Source organism: Talpa europaea (assembly GCF_964194135.1).
Source record: "Talpa europaea genome assembly, chromosome: 7".
Taxonomy (NCBI): domain Eukaryota; kingdom Metazoa; phylum Chordata; class Mammalia; order Eulipotyphla; family Talpidae; genus Talpa; species Talpa europaea.
Genome location: NC_140074.1, coordinates 105,584,459 through 105,609,932, shown reverse-complemented (window position 1 = coordinate 105,609,932; position 25,474 = coordinate 105,584,459). Strand labels below are relative to the sequence as shown.

Below are 25,474 nucleotides of genomic sequence, written 5' to 3'. Positions count from 1 at the left end.
GTCACACACAGCTGTGTGTTCTATAGTGAATAAAAATTGCTTACATATATGGTGCTTACAATATACTAGGCATCATTCTAAGTGCATATATTAATTTATTTAACCTTACTTCATTGTAAAGAAATTTACAACAGGGTAGTCAGCGTTGCTATATACAGCAGCTTAGAAAATATTTAGCTATAGAGTATAATCAATTTAAAGGATGGTATGCATCCTGGTGTGTTACTTTGCTACATTGCTTAGATTAGGATTTACCAAAAAGGATTTAGTTTCCATTCCATGTGAAAACCAAATATCTTTCCATAAAAAGAAAAACACTCTTTATGTTATTATTTAAACAGGTTCTCAATCTTATTGTTTCAGCTAGCACCAGTGAGTTTTAGTTGTTACTGTTCACATCATTTTTATGATGTGGCATCAGATTCTCAAATAAATACAAAGGCAGGGCTGGAATTCACGGCATAATGTATTGTTTATGTAATCTACAACCCCTAAGAGATGCATAAATCATACATTCTCTTGAAGCAGAACAGAATGAGTTTTCCAACAAAGAGACTCTGACACCATCTGTGGAATGCAGAACCCAGATCTGAGAAGAAGACCACTGGGGGTGGCCTTGCTATGGTTAGGGGCGGAGATCCCAAAGGAAGTGTTAGTACATCACTCCAAAGGCCACATGGAACCAGAGTGGAACAATCCAGTCATCCCACCAGAGAGGCTGCCAATTTCTCTGCGCGGACATGAGGACTCTTCTCTCTTCTCCTCACTGTCAGAATACAGGAGGCCACACTCATGTTCTCAGATGACATCTTATGGAAAAGAAGAAGTGAAATCTGAAAACAAACAAACAAAAAACCAAAAAAACAAAAAATTGTATGAGGTCATGTGGGGAGTTGAATATTGACTAAACACTCAATAAAAAATCAATAAAATATATGGCACTATAGATAATGGTGTGAGTTCAGGAGAAAAAAGAGAGCCTCTAAGGAAGCTAGGAATGCTCAGTGATGGGAACAGGGCAGCCAGGAAGGTGTAACTGAGAAGATGACACTTGCGCAGCACCCGAAGGAGGCGAAGAAACATGGCACGTGGCCTCTTAAAGCAGCATTCCAGGTGTGGGCACAAGGCCCAGCCTGTTGGGAAAAAACTAAGGAAGTCAGTGGGGAAGGAGCAAGGGAGGGAGGCACTGGCAGAGTTGTAGGCGCTCAGGGGACATGTGGTGCACAGACCCTATTCATACCGAATAAGGCCACTGGAAGGATGTTTGTTTTTCCTTCGATGAGGACTCTTGCAGAAGTTAAAGGGAGAGGAGGGAAAAAAGAGTTGGCTTTTATGGTCATCAACCTGGCTGCCTTGTTGAGAACAGACTTAGCAGAGCAAAGATAGAAGCAGAGAGAGCAGGTAGGAGGCCATTGCACTAACTTAGTTGAGGATGAGAGGCTGTGACTGTGGTAGGGGAGATAGAAATGGGTGATTAGGGCCTCCCTGGTGGCTCAGGGGTCCAAAAACCAGCACTATCAACCTATCACCAGCCACTGCAGAACAAGTTTGATTCCTAGCAGGCCAGGGAGCTGACCCACATGGCTCAGCAGATCTCTCCTGTCTCACCTGCTGCTCCCCTTGGCAGTGGATTTGAGTAGATCTGCCCATTCTGCTTCCCACTCTGTCTCTGGTGAATGCTCTCACCTGCCCTCTGGCCCCCCCCCACCCCCACCGGGCACCTCTGGCCTGTACCCCAGTTCTTGTATGCATAAATAAATAAATCTTTTGAAAAAAGGAAAATTCAACTTAAAACCATGTGGCTATAGCTACCCTGGTTTAAGGGCTGTTCTGCGGATAACCTGGGATTCCTTCACCTCGAAGTTTCTCACGTTGCCCCTGCAGAGCATGTGGGATGCTCTTCCACAGACATCAGCACAAGTACCCTCTGGTGGTCTTCGAGGCATGTGGCTTCTTCCCTTTATTCCTGCTGGGCACATACCATGTTGGCTTTCTCTCCCTCTTGCCATCTGCCTGACCTGGGGACAGCATGGTTGTATTCCAGGTGGGCAGCGTTGGCATAGTTTGCTGGATTGATTGTATCCTTCTGGCATACACACCCTGTAGGGGTCCCTCCTACATGGAAGGAGGCTGGCTTGTGAAACCAACAGAATACAGGAGACATAACAGTGTATGCCTTCGATGGCTAAGTTATAAAAAATTGAAGCTTCCTGGGGCCTCCCTGGTGGTGCAGGGGTTAAAGGCGCAGTGCTATCAAGCTATCACCAGCCACTGCAACATGAGTTCAATCCCTGGCCAGGGAGCTGACCCACATGGTGCAGCAGACCTCTCCTGTCTTGCCCTGTGCTCCCCTCAGCAGTGTATTTCAATAGATCTGCTTGCTCTGTTCCCCACTCTGTCTCTGGTGAGTCTTCTCACCCCTGCACCTCTGGTCTACACCCCAGTTCTTGAATGCATAAATAAATAAAATAAATCTTTAAAAAAATGGAGCTTCCATCTATTCTCCCTTTGGAGAAAGCTTGCTGCTACATTGTCAAGAAGACAAAGGAATGCTGTAGAGAGGCCCAGCAGCTTCTAGCCTACATCCAGCATTAACTTGTCAGGTGCATGAAGCCTGGTGTGAAGATCATGTTGCCCAGTCAAGCCTTCAGATGATGCAGCCCTGACATCTGACTGCAACCTGATACAATGGAGCTGTAAAAATGTATCAAGGAAACCTCCGTTGAGCAGATGACTCAGCCTGTAGGGGGAGCTCTCACACACTAGCACTCACTATTATTTGCCTGGCCTGCAGGAAGAAGCACACCTTGCACTCCCAAAAGGAAAATTACTTTGCTACCAGGAAGGAAGATTTTCCCCTCGCCCAGCAACAGTCCTGTCATAGAAAAGGCTGTACTCAGCCAATGAGGAGTCATCGGCCCCCTGAATTCTTAATTTCCTCCCAAGGACTTTCATTTAACAGCTCCACTCAACCTCTCCTTCCCCCTATAAAAGCAAGCACCTCTCCTTTTTTCCCCAGATTTGTCTATGGGTTATCATGATTTGCTTATCCAGGATTGCAGCCTTTCTGCTATTCCCAAGTAAGCTCCTTTTGCTGGTAAAATGAATGGTTATTTTGCTTTTGAGGTTGACACAGATGCTGAGCCAGAACCGCCTCGTGAAGCTCTCCTGAATTCTTGACCCACAGAAACTATGTGAAATAATAAATGTTTACTGTTTTAAGCTGTTAGGTGTTGGGATGATTTGTTATACAGCAATCTGGCTTTGGATTTAAGCCACATTCTGCTAACTCCTTAGAAAGCACATATTTTGACCCTATTCCATTTGGAAATATAAACTTATTATTTATCCTTCAGTTCTGAATTTGTAGAGGGAGCAGGGAGGGAGTCAGGGGCAGAGGGGGTGAGCAGGCCAGAGTTACAGATAGGAAACCTTTGGGGAAAGAAATGCTGGAAAGATAATTTTTGAAAAGCTTTCAGGAATAGTGTGTGATAGAACCCATATTTGTGAACCTATCTAAGAGATTGTCAGCAAAAATGTATGCTGTTGTTTAAACTTGGTCAGGTTTGTAGGGAACCCATTCATGTGAAAATCTCACGTATTGATCAATGGCTGAAGCATGATTAAGTCATTTCCCCCAAGTTCACACCAAGATAAAGAGACAGAGCTGCTGATGGGATGGTTCTGGAACCACAACCTCCAGCCAGGCACAACAGAAAGCAAAAGGAACACACATGGGGCCACAGAACAGATCACGTTTTGCCCATTGCCAGGGTTTTGAGAGTAAGGCTTCTAGGATCTTTCTTTATAAGCCCATTTGGTTTTGCAACACATCCAGAACATAGGAATCTGGAACTAAGTGCTTCAAGACCAACTCTTAAAACCTTATTTACTCTTGGGCCTCCCCGGTGGCGCAGCGGTTGAGCGCTGAGTTGCGAAGCTGCCCGCGGCCTCTGCGGCGCGGGTTCGATCCCCGGCTGCTCCCCGGCCACCAGAGGAGGGTCCCACATGGCGCGCAGACCTCTCCTGCCGCCCACTGCTCCCCTCAGCAGTGTACTTCGGTCCTTCTGCCTGCTCTGCTCCCCGCTGTGGCTCTGGTGAATTCTCTCGCCCTCCCGCGCTTCTGACTGTACCCAGTGCATGTATAAACAAACAAACAAATAAATAAAATAAAATAAAACATGCCTCGGGCCTCCCCGGTGGCGCAGCGGTTGAGCGCTGGGTTGCAAAGCTGCCCGCAGCCTCTGTGGCGCCGGTTCAATCCCCGGCTGCTCCCCGGCCACCAGAGGAGGGTCCCACATGGCGCGCAGACCTCTCCTGCCGCCCGCTGCTCCCCTCAGCAGTGTACTTCGGTCCTTCTGCCTGCTCTGCTCCCCGCTCTGGCTCTGGTGAATTCTCTCACCCTCCCGCACTTCTGACTCTACCCAGTGCATGTATAAACAAACAAACAAACAAACAAATAAATAAATAAAAAACATGCCTCTATTAAAAAAAAATAAAAATAAAACATGCCTCTATTAAAAAAAAAAAAAACTTATTTACTCTTAAAGCATCCTTGAGGGGTCCCAAGGGGAGGAAAAACCCAAAGATAAACACCTGGCAGTCCTCAAACAACACCCAGGAGAGCAGACCCCCAGCTCAGAAGCCCCGGCAGCATTGACTGGACCACCTGTGCTGGGGTCCTGACTCGGGGTAATGATTTTACCATCTTCTTCCACTCTCCCTGGATCCCTGGCTGCCACGGCCAGTCCCAGACCCTCTCGCGTGCATTAGGAATGAGAACTGTGGAGGATGTTTTCCCCCAACAAATTCAGCAGAGACAGTGAGAGGTCTAAATACTTTTAACAGAGTAACCAACGGGGGGCTGGCTCAGCCATTTTGTCAGCAGACCATAGCAGAAGCACGTTTATTTCCTGCCATGTGTGGGGTGATGGAAGGGCAATCCCGGGGAGGGGGGGGGGTCATTTGGGGCGGTAAGAGTGGGGGGCCTCAGAGTCTGACACCCAAGACCGGGGCTCCTGCTAATTTACCCCAACCAGCAGGAAATGGTGCTTGAGCAAAAAAAAAAAAAACAAAAAAAAACAAAAAAAACAAAAAAACAAAACAAAAAAACCCAAAAAAAAAACCCGCCAAACAAACTGCTTGACAATCAGTTAAAAGATAAATCTTACAAAACAAACAACCCAGACGCTGGAGGTTCCAAATCCTTTCTCCAGGGGAGGAAAAACAAAGAAAATTCCTAAGTTACAAAGTGGAGGGTCAGGCCTTCCAATTCCAGACCTTTGCATGTGTTAAGCAAAACCAAGAATAAGCAAGAAAACATGTTATTTGAATTGCGTTCAAAATGTCTTTTACAAGTGAAGCAAATTACTTCTGCATGTTCTGGGGGCTCTGCAGAGAACAAATAGTGTTCTGCCTTTAATGGGTAAAATTACACAATTTGCTTTTAACAGTAAACCAAAAAGCCGCGGTGGCTTCAGATAGTATCGCACTCCCGAGGTCGCCCTCCACGCAGTTCCACTCTCAGTAGTGTCGGGGCATTTGGGACAGGAGTGGTTGTCCCCACCAGGCGGGGCGCGGTGAGGAGGGCCCTGGAAGGCGCCGGGGGGGGGGGGCGGGGGGGACGGGGGACGTGGCCAGTTCCTTTCCCTGAGTGAACGTTTCATTTCTCTAACACCTCGCTCCTCTGCCTCCCCCGCCGCTGGCTTCTGGGCCGGGATGACTCTCTGATTTGCCCCCGTGGAGTTTGCAGAGGGACGTCGTCCCGAGTTATTTGTGTGTGTGTGTGTGCACAGGTCCATGGGGGTTCCGCCCCTGAAGGTGGTTTCTACCGCCCCGGGCGCCTCTGCAGAGCGAGCAGTCCCACCGAGGTCCGGCGGGTCGCCCACCTGGCGCCACCTCTGCACCCCAAGTGTCCTGAGGGGCAAGCCCCAGGGCGGGGGCGGGAGGCACTCCGCGCCCCGAGCCGCAGCCCGGGGTCTCGACCCCCTACTTCCCGCGCGACCGCACCGCCGCCGACACGTCCCGCCGGCAGGGGGCGCAGGTGCCGGCCTTGCTCTGCCCATCGGGGCGGGCGAGCCGCGGACCCTGCCTCCTGCGCGCCCGCGGTCCGCCCCCCGAGCCCGCGCCCCGAGCCTCGCAGGCAGCCCGCGCCGCGCCTGGGTCGGAGCGGCGCATCCGGGCCCGCAGAGAACGAGAACCAGCAGTTCCTCGAGAGGCGCCGAGCGGCGGAGCACCAGGGAGAAAGGGCAGCGGACGCGCGGCCCCTTGGGGAGGTGGCGCCCGGCCCCCAGCGCCGCGCCGGCTCCCGCGTCCAGCTCCCTCGGCCCGCGGCATGGCCCTGGGCTCGGCGCTGCCGCTGCTGTGCGCCCCGGCCGTCTGGGCGGCCGCTGCGCTCCTGCTTTCGGTGCCCCGGACCTCAGGTAAGACCGGCCGCCCCGGTTCCGTGCGCCTGCCGTCCGCGGGGACCGCGCCCCGGGCCGCCGAGCTGGCGCCGTGCTCCCGGGCTAGGGGCGCGGGGCCGGCCCCCTCCGTGCTCGCTCCCCGCCGCCCGGGCTGCTCCCAGCGAGGCGCGCTCTGGGGACGGCTAAGTGTTTCCAGAGGCCGGGCAGGCGGCGGCCGCGCCCGCGGGCAGCCTTCGCCGGGGGTTTCCGAGGGTTTGGAGGTGTGACCGCGGCCCGGGTCCGCAGACGTGCCCTGTGATTTCAGGACCTGACTCAGCCCTCTACCCCAAGTCACCCATCCGGGGCGCACGGACCTCAAGACCCCCGGCTGTCCCCGAGTTCCCCCGGGGCGGGGACGGGCGGGCGGGAGAAGCCGGCTCCGACCCACCCCACCCCGCCGCGGGGCTGAGAGGGTCTCCGGCCTCCCCATTGTTGGCCCCTCGCCCCCTCCCCCACGCCGAGAGGTGGCCGGAGCGCGGTCCCCGTGCCTGGGTCGCTGTCCCTGGGCGGCCCTTCAGCGGTTGTGCCTTCGGGTCACACCGAGACTCGGCCCTGAGGCGAGGCGCGCGACGGAGGGGCGAGCGGGCGCCCTGGTGGCACTTTCCTCGTGGGGCCCCCGCTGTCTCCGTGGGGCCCGCGCGGTCTCCAGCGGGGGCCCTGGGGTGCGCAGGAGCTGCCGGGGTTCTCGGAGCGGGGGCGGGGGGTACCGGCTTAGGGCACCCCAGGAGGCGGCGCTTGCCCACCGGGTCCAGACGCTCAGAGAACGTCCGCGCGGCGCGCAGCCTCGCGGGGTACCCGGCCCCCTGCTGGGGTGGGGGTGCCACCTCCAGGCGCGGGAGAGGTTCTCCTCAAGTCCCACAAATGTGAGACGCCCCCTTATTTGTAAGTGGGTTTCACAGTCGCCCACCTCCTGCGTTGGGCACCCCTTCCCCCCAGCGTTCCTGCGGGCAGGTGAGAATTGGGGTCCGGGAGCAGGAAGGGGCCTCAGCTCTTCCTGCGTCCTGCTGCCAGCTGCGCGCCCCAGGGATCCGGTCCTCGGAAGCAGAAGTCTGGGCGGCCTTTCTGGGGGGAGTGTTTGGGTTTAAGCGGATGCCAGTTACCTCAGACATCTCTGGTGTTTTGATTCGGGAAGGGGTTTGCATTTATGTCGCTCTCCCTTAAAGCCTAAGCCGCACGGGGCGCACGGCGAGACGGTGTGTACATAGTACATTTCTGCGCCAGCCCGTGGGTCTCTAACAACCCCGTCGATTTCTGCAACCTCCCTCCCCCCGCCCCCTACAAGAATTAGAGTTGCTGCTCCTTTCGGTGGGCTGTGCGGGAGCGAGAAGGGGGCTTGAACCCGGGACTGGACGTGCAGTGGCCCTGTGCTACCTAGATGGCCGCGCGGAACTCAGCCTGGCAAACTGCAGGGGGGCGGGCAGTTTCTGTTGCATTTGCGGGGGAGATGGGGTGCTTTAGGGAGGCGTTTTAGGTGGGAGATAATAGAAAGGATGGTGGGTCTTTTGCATAAATCAAGGTTCTTGCAGAAACCAGAAAGTTGCGACCGCATTTCGGGCGGAATACTTCAAACATAGTCCTCATTTCCAGTTAAATTTAAGAAATCTCTGAACAACAAAGCAATCCAGTGTCATTTTAGTTAATTTTTGAACCTTATGTGGATGTAATTTTCTTTTTCCAGTAAAATAATAATAATCTGTGGGGCGGGAGTAGGAAAGCTGTTTATAATTCTCTTCCTCCTGGAATGTTAGGTTAACAGAAAAGTCAAAGAATATGATCATTCATATTCAAAATATGAATACAATTTTATGATTACAGGAGATTTGGGTGTTTGGCATCTTTTCTGCCGTAGAAAAAGAATCCCTGTAATTTGAGTGTATTTTATATAGAAAACATAAGTGACTATGTGAAAACATGGAAAGGTTATTCTGAAAGGACTTATAAGTTGTTTATTTTACATTTTTATGGAAGGCTCTGCCCCCTAAGGAGACAAAAACTTGATTTGGGACAGTGCTGTTTGGGAGGGGGAGTTTTGGGGTCCTTCTTACCCCCCATTTTGACAGTGCAGTGTTTACTTCTGGCCCAGATCCCTGGTCATAATAAATAATGATAGTGATCCATCTAGAAGGAAATAAATGAAAACATCTTGAATAAGAAGACTGTGGAAAAAGAAGACTTTTTATGTATATAGTAAGTCAAGCAACATGTTTTTCTTATTATGGCTGTGTACCAAGCAGAGAAGCAGCATACATTTGAAATGTTTCAGTATTTAATGAAGAGCAAGTTTAACCCTGGAATCTACTTGATAAAAAATTCTATCTAGAAACTCTGAATGCTACTGACCTGTGTGACATTATTGTCAGCTGCTGAAGGATTGTTTCTAGAAACCTCATGGATGACGGAGGGGATTCTAGTCAGTGAGGCTGAATTTTTGATTATTAAAGCCAGTCATAGTTAGGAAACCGATAAGTATTTTGTTTCTGTTGTTTGGTCCGAGTACAACATCATTGGTGTTTGTAGATCAGCCTCTGGTGTGATATGCAGTGAATGACTTGTTCCCTGTAAAGGTTTAGCCTCCACTTTAATTCAGCCTGGCAAAGTCTATATTTAATACTTTTCTTTCCTCTGGTATCTTTTCTGAAGCCAGTAGAATAGAAATACAGCAATAGGGAACTGCCCGTGTCACAGGTGGAGAAGATGAATCCTTCAAAGTAGGATTTCTAAGGAAAGTTTCAGTGAAGAGGCAGGTCTTTAAAATGCATTCCTTGGGAGGCCAGGATGTAGAAGGTCACCATTATCATTGAAATGGGAGCTGGTGTGAAGGAAAGACTTCCCTAATCTGTAGAACTCTGGCCAGTCTGATTAAATTCAAGAAATGTGTGGACTTTCTTTTCCTGGGAGATTTCTAATTATACCATCCAAATTGTTGTCAGGGAGAACAGGATTACTATGAGTTATCCCCACCCCAAATTTATAACCCTCTTCTAGAACGTTCGTTGACATTGGAGGCCTTTTGGTGTTTATTTGGCCCCTTCCCTGGGAACTTAGAGGGGAACTCATAGGCTCCTGCTCTTACCGGCATCTTGTGGTGGTTCCCTCGGCGGAGAAGGGCTGGCTTGTGGGTTTATCCTGCTGTACCCCAAGGGGTGGGATGGGGCACAAATCTTCCTGGTAGAGAAAGTTGCCATTAAGTGATTTCCTTCTTTGGGGACCCTGTGGTGTCTGCCAGGTGAACCCCAAGAACACTATGCATGGAAGGTTTCAAAGCCCAGTCACAGGGGGGCTTTGCTTTGTGGCTGAGACATTGCCAGTTAAATCTGGATTTTGCAGCCAGTAGCAATTTCATGAAAGGACAATTGGACTGGAAGCAACGTGGAAAACATGACTTCTCAGCGACCCTTTGGGTTCTTGGGGTTTGCCTTATTCAGCTGCAGCACCGTAACAGAAATGTTAAGACCTCAGTGGGTAGTGTAGGCTTCTTGAGTTTAGAAGTAAAAATCTAAACTGTAAGAGTAGCTCTGGCCCCCTAATTATGGCTGCAGCCAGCTGGGGTTTGTACCAGCCTCCTGTTTCTAGTATATATTTATTTGGTTTTGTTGAGGAACTTGCCAAGTTGGAAATAAGGGCGGGACAGCTCTGCTTTGCATGTGTAGTTGTCATAAAATATGTCTGGGGTGTGATCTGTTTAAAATCATATTAACAGAGTAGCCAAGGAACTGTTTGTTGAACAATGCTGGGAATTTTCATAAAGCTTTCAAAAATAGGGAATTGTGTTAGTGTGGTTTGCACCATTGTTGGAATTTTTTTTTTTAAAGTTCTATCTCTGAAAGAACCAAGAAATCAAAAGCCAAAGGGAAGGAAATAATTACAGAAAAATTTAGCCTAATTCGACTAAGTGGCTTGTCCGTTAGGAGGTCTTAAGTTCCAGTGGGAAGTGGTGTGTGTGTCTTTAATTGTCCTTGGAATGGGCTTCAGTAAGCACTCTGTCACTTTTGAGATGTTATCTGGGGGAGTATGTGGCTGCTTCTTCAAGTATTGAGGTGTGGGGGAGGGTTTCCTTAAATCCCAAATGCTGGGGGTGGGGTGGGGGGGTGGGGGTGGGGGTAGATGGGGCTAATGGTTTCCACACCCAGATTCTCTCCTGCAGGGCTAGTTAACCTGACTTGCAGAGACCCTTCCTGTGGAGGTGTGCTGTGGATTAGCTTCGCCAGTGGGCACATGTAGCTATTTTGGTTAAAATTAATTAAAATGAAACGAAAGCTTCAACTCCGCTGCCATACAGGCACACTTGTGGCCAGCTGCCAGAGTGGGTCCAGTCCAGAAAGGACAACTTTATCACCGCTACCGACCAGCCCTGGAGGACCCTTTTCCTTCTTTGTCCAGGGTGTGTGTGTTTGTCACGGTTGCTTCAGGAACAAATCGTAACGTCCAGAGCAAGTTGGGGTTTCACCTGTTTGCATAGAGTTTTCTTTGTTGACCCTGGGAGGTTTGAAGGCATTTAATCTGCCAGAGAGGGGCTCAGCCCTGTGTGATGAGCAAGGCAACAACCTTAGCAGCATGTTTGTGTTCTAGACAGTGCTGATTGGGGGAAATGTTAGTTTTTAAACACTGAAGTGTATTTTTGGGTTATGGTGTTTGCCAGAATTCTGTGAAGACGCACTTCTGTGTGTGCGTGTTTGGAAAGGCTGACATGGGGCTCCAATGCCATTAAAAGCACATGAAATGTTGGTAGTTATTACTGTTGACACCCACTGGATGAGTCTGACATAAAAGGAAACTTCAAGTGGGAAAAAGAAACTAGTCAGGAGGCAGATTCAAGTGCAGATTCCAACAGTCCCAGCATGATAAAGGGCCTAGAAACCTTCCAGATCTCCAGTCAGCTTCCCAAACTATCCAGGCTCCTTGTAGGGTGCAAATGAAGTCTCCCATGTGGAGACCAAAATCCCAGTGGGGGATGAAGAGGGCAAAGGAATTGACAGATTTACAGGGGGAGGATAGTGTTTGTACCCAAAAAAGGAGGTGCATGAAAAATCCAGGGACTTGGTTGTTGGAGGATTCCCAGGAAAGGTCCTAGGAGGAAACTGAGGCAAGATAGAAAAATTCAGTTTTCCCTAAGGAGTTCGGAAGGGGTGGAAGGGAAACAGGCTCAGCTTTTTAGCCCCTGGCAGGCAATGGGCATTGGAAATAAGAATGAGTGGAATTTGCCATCAAGAAAGCGACAACCTACAAATTTGATGGCAAGGAAAGGCGTGAGGGGCACAGGCTGAGAAGGCTTACGGGCACTTTTGGGTCACCTTGCGTTAAGAGTCCTCCCTATTCTACTGTAGCATGTTCTTTTGTGTTTCCTACTTTGATAGACTATTTGGAAATGACATTTGGAAATTGAGAATTTTCTTCCACCCTGCAAGCAACACCCCCACCTCACCAAATCATGGTCTATAACATTGGGTATGTTTTCAGAGCAGTTTAAAATAGTGAAAAGTTGAGGACCATATAAGTCTGTAGGAGGCGATGGTGACAAGGAAGCCAAGTTTAAATCAGCATGAGAGGGCCTCCCTGGTGGCACAGGGGTGAAAGACACAGCACTATCAAGCCTTTTCCTGCCACTGCAGCACAAGTTTGATCCCCCACCAAGGAGATACCCACATGGCACAGCAGACCTCTCCTGTCTCGCCTGGTGCTCCCTCAGCAGTGTATTTCAGTCAGTCTGCCTGTTCTGCTCCCCACTCTGTCTCTGGTGAATCCTTGCATCTCCTGCACCTCTGGTCTAGACCCCAGTTCTTGTATGCATAAATAAATAAATCTTTAAAAAAAATCAGTGGGAGAGGTGGGTGGAGGGCTGAAGAAATGGCAGTAGCAGGCTGTAGGCATACGCTGCTTTTTGCAAGGAGAGACCAGTTACCACAGATCTTCTTTTTTCAGTAAGGTAAAATGTGCATAAAATGTACTCTTTCAACCACTTGTAAATGTACAGTTCAGTGCTATGCTATGTTTGTTTTTTTTTTTTTAAAGATTCATTTATTTATATAAGCACTGGGTACAGTCAGAAGCACGGGAGGGTGAGAGAATTCACCAGAGCCAGAGTGGGAAACAGAACAGGCAGACTGACGAAATACACTGCTGAGGGGAGCAGTGGGCGCGGCAGGAGAGGTCTGCTGCGCCATGTGGGACCCTCGCTGGCCAGCCAGGATCGAACCAGCATTGCAGAGGCTGACAGCTTGCAGCCCAGCGCTCAACCGCGGAGCCACCAGGGGAGGCCCTACAATTCAGTGCTATTAAGTACCTATACATTGTTGTGCCACTCATCTGCAGAACTTCATCTTCCCAACTGAAAAGCTGTTCTTATTAAACAGCACCTCCCACTCTCCCTCCTCCATCCTCTGGAAACAACCATTCTCTTCCCTGTCTCTACAAATCCCACTGCAGTAGAGACCTCAAATAAATGGAATCACAAAGTCAATGTCCCTTTGTAACTTGTTTCTTCCACTTCACATAGTGTTTTCAGTGTTCATCCACATTACAGCATGCTTTAGTGCTTTATTTCTTTTTTAAAAAAAATATTTATTTATTTGTGCACACAAGAACTAGGGTGTAGGCCAGTGGTGTGGGGGGCGAGAGAACTCACCAGAGACAGAGTGGGGAGCAGAACAGGCCGATCTACTGAGATACACTGCTGAGGGGAGCAGTGGGCAAGACAGAAGAGGTCTGCTGGGCCATGTGGGTAGCTCCTTGGCCGGGATCGAACTCATGCTGCATTGGCTGGTGATAGCTTGATAGCCTGAGACTTCAACCCCTGCGCCACCAGGGAAGCCTAGTGCTATGTTTCTTTTTAAGGCTGAATAAAATTCCATTTCATATACACGCAAACCATATACATGCATGTATACATGAACATGGATATATATAGAGAGAGACATATAGATATAACATATATATTTGCTTTTCCATCTGTTGGTGGGCAATATAGCCTTTGGCTATTGTGAATTATGCTGTTGGGAACATGGATCTACAACTATCTGTCCAGGTCTTTCCTTTTAGGTCTTTTAGGAATTTATCCAGGAGTGGGAATGTTGGATGGTAGTTTTTAATTTTTTGAGGAACCAGCACACTGTCAACAATTGTTTTTTCTGTTTTATTGATAGTAGTCATCATACCATGAGTATGATTTCGATTTGCAGTTCTTTAATGGCCAGTGATGTTGAGCATCTTTTCTTGAGCTTGTCGGCAATTTGCATTATCTTTGAAGTTCTACTGATGAAATCCTGTGCCTTTTTTTTTTTTTAAAGATTTATTTATGCATACAAGAACTGGGGCACAGGCCAGAGGTGCAGGGGGCGAGAGGATTCACCAGAGACAGTGGGGAAACAGAACAGGCAGATTGACTGAAATACACTGCTGAGGGGAGCAGCGGGAGAGTCAGGAGAGGTCTGCTGCGCCATGTGGGTAGCTCCCTGGCTGGGGATTGAACTTGTTAAGGTTGCGTCTTAACCCCTTGCGGCACCAGGGAGGCACTCCCCGCCCCCCCCACCCCGTGCCCATTTTTTACTCACATTGTCTTTTGCTGTTGTTGTTGAGTTGTAGGAGTTCTAAATAGTCCGAATACTAACTCCTTCTCAAGTAGGTGATTTGCACTTATTTCCTCCCATCCTGCGGGCGGCCTTTTCACTCTGTTGATAGCATCCTTTGATGCATAAAAGCTTTTTTATTTTAAGGAATCCAGCTTATCTATTGCTTTTGTGTTGCTTGTGCTTTTGGTGTCATATCCAAGAAATCATTGCAAATCCAGTGTCATTAAACTTTTCCCTGTGAAGGTTTTATAGCTTTAGCTCTTATGTTTAGTTCCTTGATCTAGTTTGAGTTAATTTTTGCATATGGCATAAGGTTAAGGGTTCAGCTTCATGTTTGAGTGCAGATTTCTAGTTTTTCCAGCATTGCTTCTTGAAAAGACTGTTCTCCATTGGACACCCTTGCCATTTGACCATATATGTAGGTTTACTTCTGGGCTTTCTAGTCTATGGTTTTGGTCTGTGTTTCTGTCCTTTTCCCGCTATTTTGATTACACAGCATTGTAGTATGTTTTGAAGTCAGAAAGTGTGAGAAGCATTGCATTGAATTTGTAGATTGCTTTGGGTAGTAGGGACATCTTATCAATGTTAAATCTTCTAGTCTACAAATATAAGTCTTTCCGCTTATTTGGATCTTTAATTTCTCTCAGCAGTGTTTTGTAGTTTTCATAATAAAAGTCCTTTGCCTCTCTGCCTTGGTTAGTTTTCTTCCTAAGGAGTTTGTTCTTTTGGCCACTATTGTGAATGGAAATGTTTCTTGATTTCCTTTTAGGATTGTTCTTTGTTAGTGTATAGAAATGCAACTGATTTTTGTGTTTTGATTTTGTATCCTGCAAATTTGCTGAATTTGTTTATTAGCTCAAATGGTATTTTGGTGGATTTCCATGTAAGATGATGCCACGTACAAAGATAGATAAACTTTCTTTCCAATTTTGGGTGCTTTTTATTTCATTTTTTTGCCTAATTGCTCTATCGAGCACTGCCAGTACTATGTTTAGTAGAAATGGTGAAAGCAGACATTCTTGTCTTATTCCTGGTCTTAGATGAAAAGCTTCCAGTCTTTCACTGTTGAGTGTGATGTTGGCTGTGGGCTTACCATGTAAGGCCTTTATTATGTTAGTCATTCTCAGTTTATTCTGGTATCTTTTTATATAGTTTTTACTTTGGAACATGTTAATGCTGTATATATTCAAAAAATGAAATCATGAAAGAAACTAAAGCTGAATGCAAAGAAGTAAATACACCGAACTGTGCTGCAAAGGAACAATATGAAACCTAGTTCCAGTAAATGTTGGACCCAGTACTTTTTTTTTTTTTTTTAAAGATTTATTTATTTATACAAGCTCTGGGTAGAGTCAGAAGTGCGGGAGGGTGAGAGAATTCACCAGAGATAGAGTGGGGAACAGAACAGTCAGACTGATGAAATACACTGCTGAGGGGAGTAGCGGGCGGCAGGACAGGTCTGCACGCCATGTGGGACCCTCGCCTGCGGCCGGGGATTGAACCGGCGCTGCAAAGGCTGCGGGCACCTTCGCAACCCAGTGCTCAACTGCTGCGCCACCAGGGGAGGCCCTGGACCCAGTACTTTGACTGTTTCCATCCTCAGTCTAGAAAAAGCCCTGAAAACAAAGCTTGTCCTCTTCTAGGGATTAGGGTTGTTTTCCATAGTAGTATGGCTGTATCGATTCTGAAACTGTTGTGTGAATTGTGGGATTGGCCAATGAGATGTGTAGGATTGTGTGTTGATAGTGTGGGATACAGGGTTCTCACCTAGCAAGAGTGGGAGATACAAATGTGGAATGAGGGAAACAAGAAGAACCCAAGGACATTGGATTGGAATTGGAGCCATCAGCATGATTCATGATTGGATATATTTTCATATATACATAGGTATACATGCATATCCATATATAACAGTATATAGTTGACCCTTGAACAAGGTGGGGGTTAGGGCTGCCACACCCCATCCCCTGTAGTTGAAAATCTTCATTTATTTATTTAAAGATTTATTTATTCATACAAGAGCTGGGGCACAGGACAGAGGTGTGGGGTGTGAGAGGACCCACCAGAGACAGAGTGGGGAACGGAACAGGCAGACCAACCGAAGTACACTGCTGAGGGGAGCAGCGGGCGAGGCAGGAGATGTCTGCTGCACCATGTGGGTTGCTCCCTGGCCGGCCAGGGATCAAACTCGTGCTGCAGTGGCTGTAGACAGTTTCATAGGCTGTGCCTTAACCCCTCACGCCACCAGGGAGGCCCCGAAAATCTTCATTTAACTTAATGACTTCCTCAAGAGTTAACTACTAGCTGCTTGCTGTTGACTGAAGAGCCTTACCAACAACATAAAGTTGATCAACATATTTTTCTTTTATGTGTCATGTACTTATTCTTATAATAAAGTAGGTTAGAAAAAAGAAAATATTAAGAAAGTCATAGGAAGAGAAAATGCATTTACACTGCCTTATTGTAGTTATCAGGCTATAAGTTGATATTGTCTGCTTATAGGGAAATCCACATTTAAGTGGACTCACGCAGTTAAAACCTGTGTTGTCCAGGGTAAACTATATGTTATGTTAAACTTATAAACTCATAATTTATAAAATGTATTTTTTCTATGCATAACAGTTATCTCTTAGCACCTCTTTAGGAGTGAACATTCTTAGTGCCCAGATCTTGGTTTATAAATACTGTTCCCCATTAAAGGAAGGAGGAATGCCTTGGAGAAACTAACTGATAATGCGGCTGGAACAGGGAAAAATGAAGATGATCCTGGAGTATGTTTTGTGATAGGAAGTTTGTACAGGACTGAAAATGATGTACATCAAATGTACACAGATGCCAACTTGAAGAGTTCCAGTGGTTAAATCTGGGACAATTTAGAACGATAAAAACAAATACTGGACATTTACATAGCAGTTCATTCAATAAAGTAGTTATAAAAACCAGCGGACAAAGGGCCTCCCTGGTGGCACAGGGGTTAAAGACAGCGCTATAAAGCTATCGCCGACCACTGCAGCACGAGTTTGATCCCAGCAGCTGGCCAGGGTGCTACCCACATGGCGCAGCAGACCTCTCCCATCTCGTCCACTGCTCCTTAGCAGTGTATTTCAGTCAGTCTGCCTGTTCTGCTCCCCACTCTGTCTCTGGAGAATCCTCTCACCCCCTGCATCTCTGGCCTGTACCCCAGTTCTTGTATGCATAAATAAATAAAAATTTTTTTAAAAAAAACCAACCGGTGGACATCAACACACATCTTGAGGACTCTGAGGTTAAGAGGGAGAGGGGAAGAGACAAGGGGACATCAGGGATGGCCGTGGGGAGAGAACCCAAATCTGGTACAATTCAAGTATCTGTTAGACATGGGATTTAGCACAGATTCTACATTGATAATAAGCAATTAAGTACATGTATGAACACTCTGATTTCAGAGTGGGTCTGTGTGGGGGCAGAGACACACACTGATTGGAATCTTTGTTGGAGTTGGAATGTCGAGAAAAATCACTTAAAAGTGTTCGTTGTCTATAGGAAGGCTACTGACTTTTGCATGTTGATTTTGTATCCTGCCACTTTACTGAACTGATTGATGAGTTGAATTAGCTTTTCTGTGGAGTTTTTGGGGTTCTCTATGTATAATATCATATCGTCTGCAAATAGTGATAGTTTGACTTCTTCTTTTCCTATTTGGATTCCTTGGATGTCTTTCTCTTGTCTTATTGCCCTGGCTAGGACTTCCAGTATTATATTGAAAAGCAGTGGTGAGAGTGGACATCCTTGTCTTGTTCCAGATCTTAATGGAATTGCTTTCAGCTTTTCACCATTGAGAATGATACTGGCTGTTGGCTTGTCATAGATGGCCTTTATGATGTTGAGGTATGTTCCTTGCATCCCAAGAATTTCAAGGGCTTTTATCATGAATGGGTGTTGCACTTTGTCGAAAGCTTTCTCAGCATCTATTGATATTATCATATGGTTTTTATATTTCTTTTTGTTGATGTGTTGGATAACGTTGATTGATTTTCGGATGTTAAACCATCCTTGTGCCCCTGGAATGAATCCTACTTGGTCGTGGTGAATTATCTTATGGATACATTGTTGGATTCTGATGGCTAAAATTTTATTGAGGATTTTTGCATCAGTGTTCATTAGGGAGATTGGCCTGTAGTTTTCCTTTTTTGTGTTGTCCTTGTTCGGTTTTGGTATTAGTGTAATGTTGGCTTCTGCACTGTTGGTGGGAGTGCAAACTGGTCCAACCACTGTGGAGAGCTGTGTGGAGATTTCTGGACCTACTAAACATAGAGCTTCCATATGATCCAGCAATTCCACTCCTAGGTATTTACCCAAAGGACACAGAAACATCAATTCCAAAGAACACCTGCACCCCTATGTTTATAGCAGCACTGTTTACAATAGCTAAGCTTTGGAAACAACCCAAATGCCCAAAAATAGATGACTGGATCAAGAAGATGTGGTACATATATACCATGGAATATTACTCAGCATTCAAAAAAGATAAACACATGCAATTTGCAGCAACATGGATGGCGCTGGAAGGGATCATGCTCAGCGAAATAAGCCAAAAAGAAAAAGAAAAATACCGGATGGTCTCACTCATAGCAGGAATCTAGAAAACTTAAATAAGGGACCAGGAAAATGAATAACTATAAGAAAGTGAAAATCAAAATCAACAAAAAACTATGAACCAGAGACACTTTTAGGGGGGCGGGGGCGGGAGGGGAGGGATTGGGGTCAGAATGGGGGGGCTGCAATTGTATGGGGAATATAACAATAAAATTTATAAAAAAAAAAAGTGTTCGTTGTCAAGAGGAATTTGGATTTGTTAATTGTACTGACGTTATATAAGGGGATGCTTGGCTTTTAGGAGTCTGTACTGGGTGTTAAGGGACATGATGTTTGCAGTCTCCTCTCGGTGCAGGATAAAAAGACTGTGTGTGTATGGAAAGGAGAATGACGAAGCACTGAGTGAAATGTGAAAAATGAATGAACCTGGATTAAAAAAATGTGTCAGGGAGCTCATGAACGAATCTTGCAACATTGCTGAAATTATTTCAAAACAAGGAACTAAAAATGTGCAAGGCCACCCTGGTGGCGCAGGCAGTTGAGCGCAGTGCTGTGAAGCTGCCCGCCGCCTCTGCAGTGCCGGTTCGATGCCCGCCAGCCATGGAGATGTCCACATGGCGAGCAGACCTCTCCAGTTTCGCCTGCTGCTCCCCATAGCTGTGTATTTCGTCAGTCTGCCTGTTCTGTTCCCCGCTTTGTCTCTGGTGAATCCTCTCACCCTCCTGCACATCTGGCCTGTACCCCGGCTCTTGTATAAATAAAAATAAATCTTAAAAATAAAAAAAAAATGTGCAGTGAAACAATGTGACTTAACCAATAGAATCAACAAAGGAGTTTAACACATTGTATTGGAAAAAAGGTTCAGATGGTTATGATATTTCCGGATGGTGTCAGTTCTCACACCTGGATGGGGAAGGTGGGGGTTCTGGTGCCTTCCGACCAAGAGAGCATTTCACAGAGAGGACTGAAAATTGCTGTGTTAGTCTAGTTCCTGGACTCCCAGAACGTCTAACATGTCTTCCCTTATGCTTTTTATTATAGAAAATGTCAAGCATACATAAAATTAGACTAGTACAGTGAACCCCTATATATTTTTCACACCGCTTCAACGATTACCATGTTCTGTTAATTTTGTTTCATTTCCCCTAGCCCATTTAATGGGTCCCAGACAGAGTTAATTTTCACCTGTAAATGCTTCAGCATGAATGGTAGCAACTGTTTTCCACATTCTCTTGATAAGGTTATCACAGGCAGTGCTATCTGACACCTAGGCCCTGCCCAGTTTCCACAGTTCTCTCAAAAGTGGCCCTTTTACACTTGGTTTGTTTGTGGCAGGAGCCAGGCAATGTGTACCCATTAACCTTGGTTTGCACCATCAGAATCAGCCTTAAGCCAGACCCTGAGAATCCCACTGGGTCTGTGACTCTGCATTCAGCAGGTACAAGTACTATTTCTCAGTGTCTCCAAGGCAAGGGGCCTTTTGAAGGGAGGAGGCTCAAAGAGCGCAGGGACCCCCTTCAAGTTGCTGGCGTGTGGGAGATGCACCCAGGCCCCACCTTCAGCTCTCTGCTGTGTAATCCAGCCCTTTTCATTTGGGACCCCTCTGATGTGAGGTGTTCTGGAGGAATGGGCTTATTAAAACAAAGGGCCTAGACCGGGCGTGCAGGGGAACGCGTCCCCTGCACCGGCATTTTGCAACCGCGACCTTTCTTGCTGGAGACTGTGTGAACCCAGCAGAAGGCTCACCAAGGAGACAGAGGTTAAGCTGGGAGGCTTGCCCATGCCGGGCGCCTTCTAGCCTGCAGTTCCAGCCCAGAGGGGAGCAGCACCCACCGCTAGGGCAGACCGGGCGTGCAGGGGAGCGCGTTCCTGCATCGCCATTTTGCAGCAGCGACCTTTCTTGCTAGAGACTGTGTGAACCCATCAGAAGGCTCACCGAGGAGACAGAGGTAAGCTGGGAGGCTTGCCCATGCCGGGCGCCTTCTAGCCTGCAGTTCCAGCCCAGAGGAGAGCAGCACCCACCGCTGGGGCAGACCGGGTGTGCAGGGGAGCGCGTCCCCTGCACCGGCATTTTGCAGCAGCGACCTTTCTTGCTGGAGACTGTGTGAACCCAGCAGAAGGCTCACCGAGGAGACAGAGGTAAGCTGGGAGGCTTGCCCATGCCGGGCGCCTTCTAGCCTGCAGTTCCAGCCCAGAGGGGAGCAGCACCCACCGCTGGGGCAGACCGGGCGTGCAGGGGAACGCGTCCCCTGCACCGGCATTTTGCAACCGCGACCTTTCTTGCTGGAGACTGTGTGAACCCAGCAGAAGGCTCACCAAGGAGACAGAGGTTAAGCTGGGAGGCTTGCCCATGCCGGGCGCCTTCTAGCCTGCAGTTCCAGCCCAGAGGGGAGCAGCACCCACCGCTAGGGCAGACCGGGCGTGCAGGGGAGCGCGTTCCTGCATCGCCATTTTGCAGCAGCGACCTTTCTTGCTGGAGACTGTGTGAACCCAGCAGAAGGCTCACCGAGGAGACAGAGGTAAGCTGGGAGGCTTGCCCATGCCGGGCGCCTTCTAGCCTGCAGTTCCAGCCCAGAGGGGAGCAGCACCCACCGCTGGGGCAGACCGGGTGTGCAGGGGAACGCGTCCCCTGCACCGGCATTTTGCAACCGCGACCTTTCTTGCTGGAGACTGTGTGAACCCAGCAGAAGGCTCACCGAGGAGACAGAGGTAAGCTGGGAGGCTTGCCCATGCCGGGCGCCTTCTAGCCTGCAGTTCCAGCCCAGAGGGGAGCAGCACCCACCGCTGGGCAGACCGGGCGTTTGCAGCAGCGACCTTTCTTTGCTGGAGACTGTGTGAACCCAGCAGAAGTTCCCCAGAGGAGCCAGTGGTGAGCTGGGAAGGTCACCCAAGATGCCGGCCAGTACCAGCAACACAGTGTCACAAGGAATACGGCAAATTAGAAAACAGGCAGTAGGGAGTAGAAAAGCCACATGCAACCCAGCAACTCCTCAGCAAAATAGCACACCGCAAAAAGAAAACCATCTACCAGATTGCAACGACAGTAACTTGGAAGAACTTCTGAACCTTACAGATAGAGAATTTAAAATTGCTGTGATTAAAAAATTGACTGAAGTCATAAAGGAAAACAATGATAAGGGGAAAATAATTAATGACCAAAAGAATGAAATTGAGTCCCTAAAGAGGGAAGTAAAAGAAATGCAGGAGATCAAAGAATTAATGGAGACGCTAAAGAACTCTGGGAAAAGCAATGAAAGCAGAATAGATGAAATGGAAGAACGAATAAGTACTCTTGAAGACACAGAAATAAAAAGAACTAAAACAGAAAAGGAAGGAGAAGTACGAAGGAAAAAGACCGAAGAAAGACTTCGGGAACTATCTGACTCCATGAGGAAAGGAAATATAAGAGTTATAGGAATCCCAGAAGGAGAGGAGAGAGATGTAGGAACAGAGAAAATATTCATGGATATAATTGAAGAGAACTTCCCAAACGCGAAGAAGGAGCTGAAAATTGATATACAAGAAGCAAGAAGAACACCAAACTTCCATGACGAAAGGAAAAATACAGCAAGACACATAATAGTAAAGCTCCCAAGAATCCAAGACAAGGAAAAAATAATGAAGCTGGCAAGAGAGAAGAAACAGATAACATTCAAAGGGAAACCAATCAGACTGACATCAGACTTCTCTGAAGAAACACTACGGGCAAGGAGAGAGTGGAGGGACATAGTCAACAGACTCCAAGAAAACAGATGCCAACCAAGAATACTCTACCCTGCAAAGCTCTCCTTCCTCTTTGAAGAAAGAATATGGACCTTCCCAGACAAACAGAAACTCCGGAATTTCATTAAAACTAAACCCCCACTCCAAAAAATACTACAAGGAGTCCTAAAGCCAGAACCTCAGAGGGACGAATAACAACAAAAGAAGGCCAAAGAAAGTTATTAAAAGAATAAATAAATAAAATCAAAGGAAAGACAAACACAATGGCAAATACAGATGCTAACATATCAATACTAACTCTAAATGTAAATGGACTAAACTCTCCAATAAAAAGACACAGAGTTGCAGGCTGGATTAAGAAACAAAACCCAACCTTCTGCTGTCTCCAGGAAACACATTTAGCTGCAAAAGATAAAAATAGACTCAAAGTTAAAGGATGGAAAACAATTCTACAAGCAAATGGACCAAAAAAGAAGGCAGGAACAGCTATACTCATATCAGATAAAACAGATTTCAAACTTAAAAAGATAAAAAGAGATCCCAGTGGTCATTACATTATGATCAAGGGAACAATACTTCAAGAAGAAATAACACTCATTAACATATATTCACCAAACGAAGGAGCACCAAAATATATCAGACAACTATTGGCATCTCTGAAAACAGACATCAGAGAAAACACATACGTAGTGGGAGATTTCAACACACCACTATCAACAATGGATAGATCAACAAGACAAAAAATAAGTAAAGACACTAAAGCTCTAAATAAGGATCTAGAGTGCTTGGGCTTAACAGACATATATAGAACACTAAACCCAAAAAAATCTGAGTATACATTTTTCTCAAGCGCACACGGATCTTTCTCTAGGATCGATCATATACTGGGGCACAAGACAAACATCAACAGATACACCAAGATTGAAATCATACCAACCTTCTTTTCTGACCATGAAGGCATCAAACTAGAAATAAACCATAAAAAGAAGGCAAGGTACTCTCCTACCTCATGGAGATTGAAACCCACACTACTGGAAGTCCACTGGACTAACGAGGAGATAAAAGAAGAAATTAAAAAATTCTTCGAATTGAATGACAAGGAGGACACCAATTTCCTAAATGTATGGGATGCAGCAAAAGCAGTAATAAGAGGAAAATATATAGCAATAGATGCTCACATCAACAAACAAGAAAGAACTCAAAGAAACAACCTAATCTCGAAGCTCAAAGATCTAGAAAAAGAACAACAAAAAAACCCCAAAACCAGTAGAAGAAAAGAAATAATAAAAACCAAAGCAGAAATAAATGAAATCGAAACTAAAAAAACAATCCAAAAGATCAATGAAACCAAGAGCTGGTTCTTTGAAAAAATAAATAAAATAGATAAACCCCTAGCCAGGCTCACAAGGGCAAAAAGGGAGAAAGCACAAATAAATAGGATAATAAATGAAAGAGGAAAAATCACAACGGACACAGCAGAAATCAAAAGAATAATTAATAACTACTATGAAAAGTTATATGGAAACAAGTACAACAATCTAGAGGAGATGGACAAATTCCTACAACTCTACAATCACCCAAAGCTAGATAAAGAAGAAATAGAACACCTAAACAGACCAATTACAATTAGCGAAATTGAAATGGTAATCAAAAACCTCCCCAAAAACAAAAGCCCAGGACCTGATGGATTTACAAATGAATTCTACCAAACATTCAAAGACGAATTAGTGCCTATCCTTCACAAACTCTTCCAAAAAATTGAGAAGGAAGGGACAATACCAAACACGTTCTATGAAGCCAACATTACACTAATACCAAAACCGAACAAGGACAACACAAAAAAGGAAAACTACAGGCCAATCTCCCTAATGAACACTGATGCAAAAATCCTCAATAAAATTTTAGCCATCAGAATCCAACAATGTATCCATAAGATAATTCACCACGACCAAGTAGGATTCATTCCAGGGGCACAAGGATGGTTTAACATCCGAAAATCAATCAACGTTATCCAACACATCAACAAAAAGAAATATAAAAACCATATGATAATATCAATAGATGCTGAGAAAGCTTTCGACAAAGTGCAACACCCATTCATGATAAAAGCCCTTGAAATTCTTGGGATACAAGGAACATACCTCCACATCATAAAGGCCATCTATGACAAGCCAACAGCCATTATTATTCTCAATGGTGAAAAGCTGAAAGCAATTCCATTAAGATCTGGAACAAGACAAGGATGTCCACTCTCACCACTGCTTTTCAATATAATACTGGAAGTCCTAGCCAGGGCAATAAGACAAGAGAAAGACATCCAAGGAATCCAAATAGGAAAAGAAGAAGTCAAACTATCACTATTTGCAGACGATATGATATTATACATAGAGAACCCCAAAAACTCCACAGAAAAGCTAATTCAACTTATCAATCAGTTCAGTAAAGTGGCAGGATACAAAATCAACATGCAAAAGTCAGTAGCCTTCCTATACACAAACAATAAATCTGAAGAAGAAGAAATCAAAAAAACCATCCCTTTTGTTATTGAAACAAAAAAAATCAAATATTTGGGAATAAATCTAACAAAAGAGGTAAAGGACCTATACAAAGAAAACTATAAAACACTGTTAAAAGAAATAGAAGAAGACACAAAGAAATGGAGAGACATCCCCTGCTCATGGATTGGAAGAATAAACATTATTAAAATGGCCATCCTTCCAAAAGCAATATACAGATTCAATGCTATTCCAATCAAAATTTCAATGTCATTCTTCAAAGAAATAGAACAATTATTGATGAAATTCATATGGAATCACAAAAAACCCCGAATAGCCAAAGCTCTTCTGAAAAAAAAAGAAGGGAATGGAGGCATCACACTCCCAGACTTCAAACTATACTACAAAGCCATAATCATCAAAACTGCATGGTATTGGAACAAGAACAGACATACAGACCAATGGAATCGAATAGAAAATCCAGAAATAAACCCACAGATTTATGGTCAACTAATCTTTGACAAAGGAGCAAAGACTATGCATTGGAGCAAAGAAAGTTTGTTCAATAAATGGTGCTGGGAAAACTGGGTCGCTACATGCAAAAGAATGAAGCTTGACCACCACCTCACACCATACACAAAAATCAACTCAAAATGGATTAAAGAACTAGACA

At 46.2% G+C, this 25,474-nt stretch overlaps 1 protein-coding gene across 2 annotated transcripts in view; it reads left to right on the top strand.

The window, feature by feature from the left end:
• Positions 1 to 6,334: 6,334 nt before the first annotated feature.
• ROR2 (receptor tyrosine kinase like orphan receptor 2) overlaps positions 6,335 to 25,474 on the top strand; it is a gene marked incomplete at both ends in the record, with an annotated part of 168,080 nt that continues 148,940 nt past the window's right edge. For both annotated transcript variants that reach the window (XM_084239397.1, XM_084239398.1), the window contains one exon: positions 6,335 to 6,422. In XM_084239397.1, coding sequence (XP_084095523.1) covers positions 6,335 to 6,422 — 88 coding nt within the window. The remainder of the gene's footprint in view (positions 6,423 to 25,474) is intronic.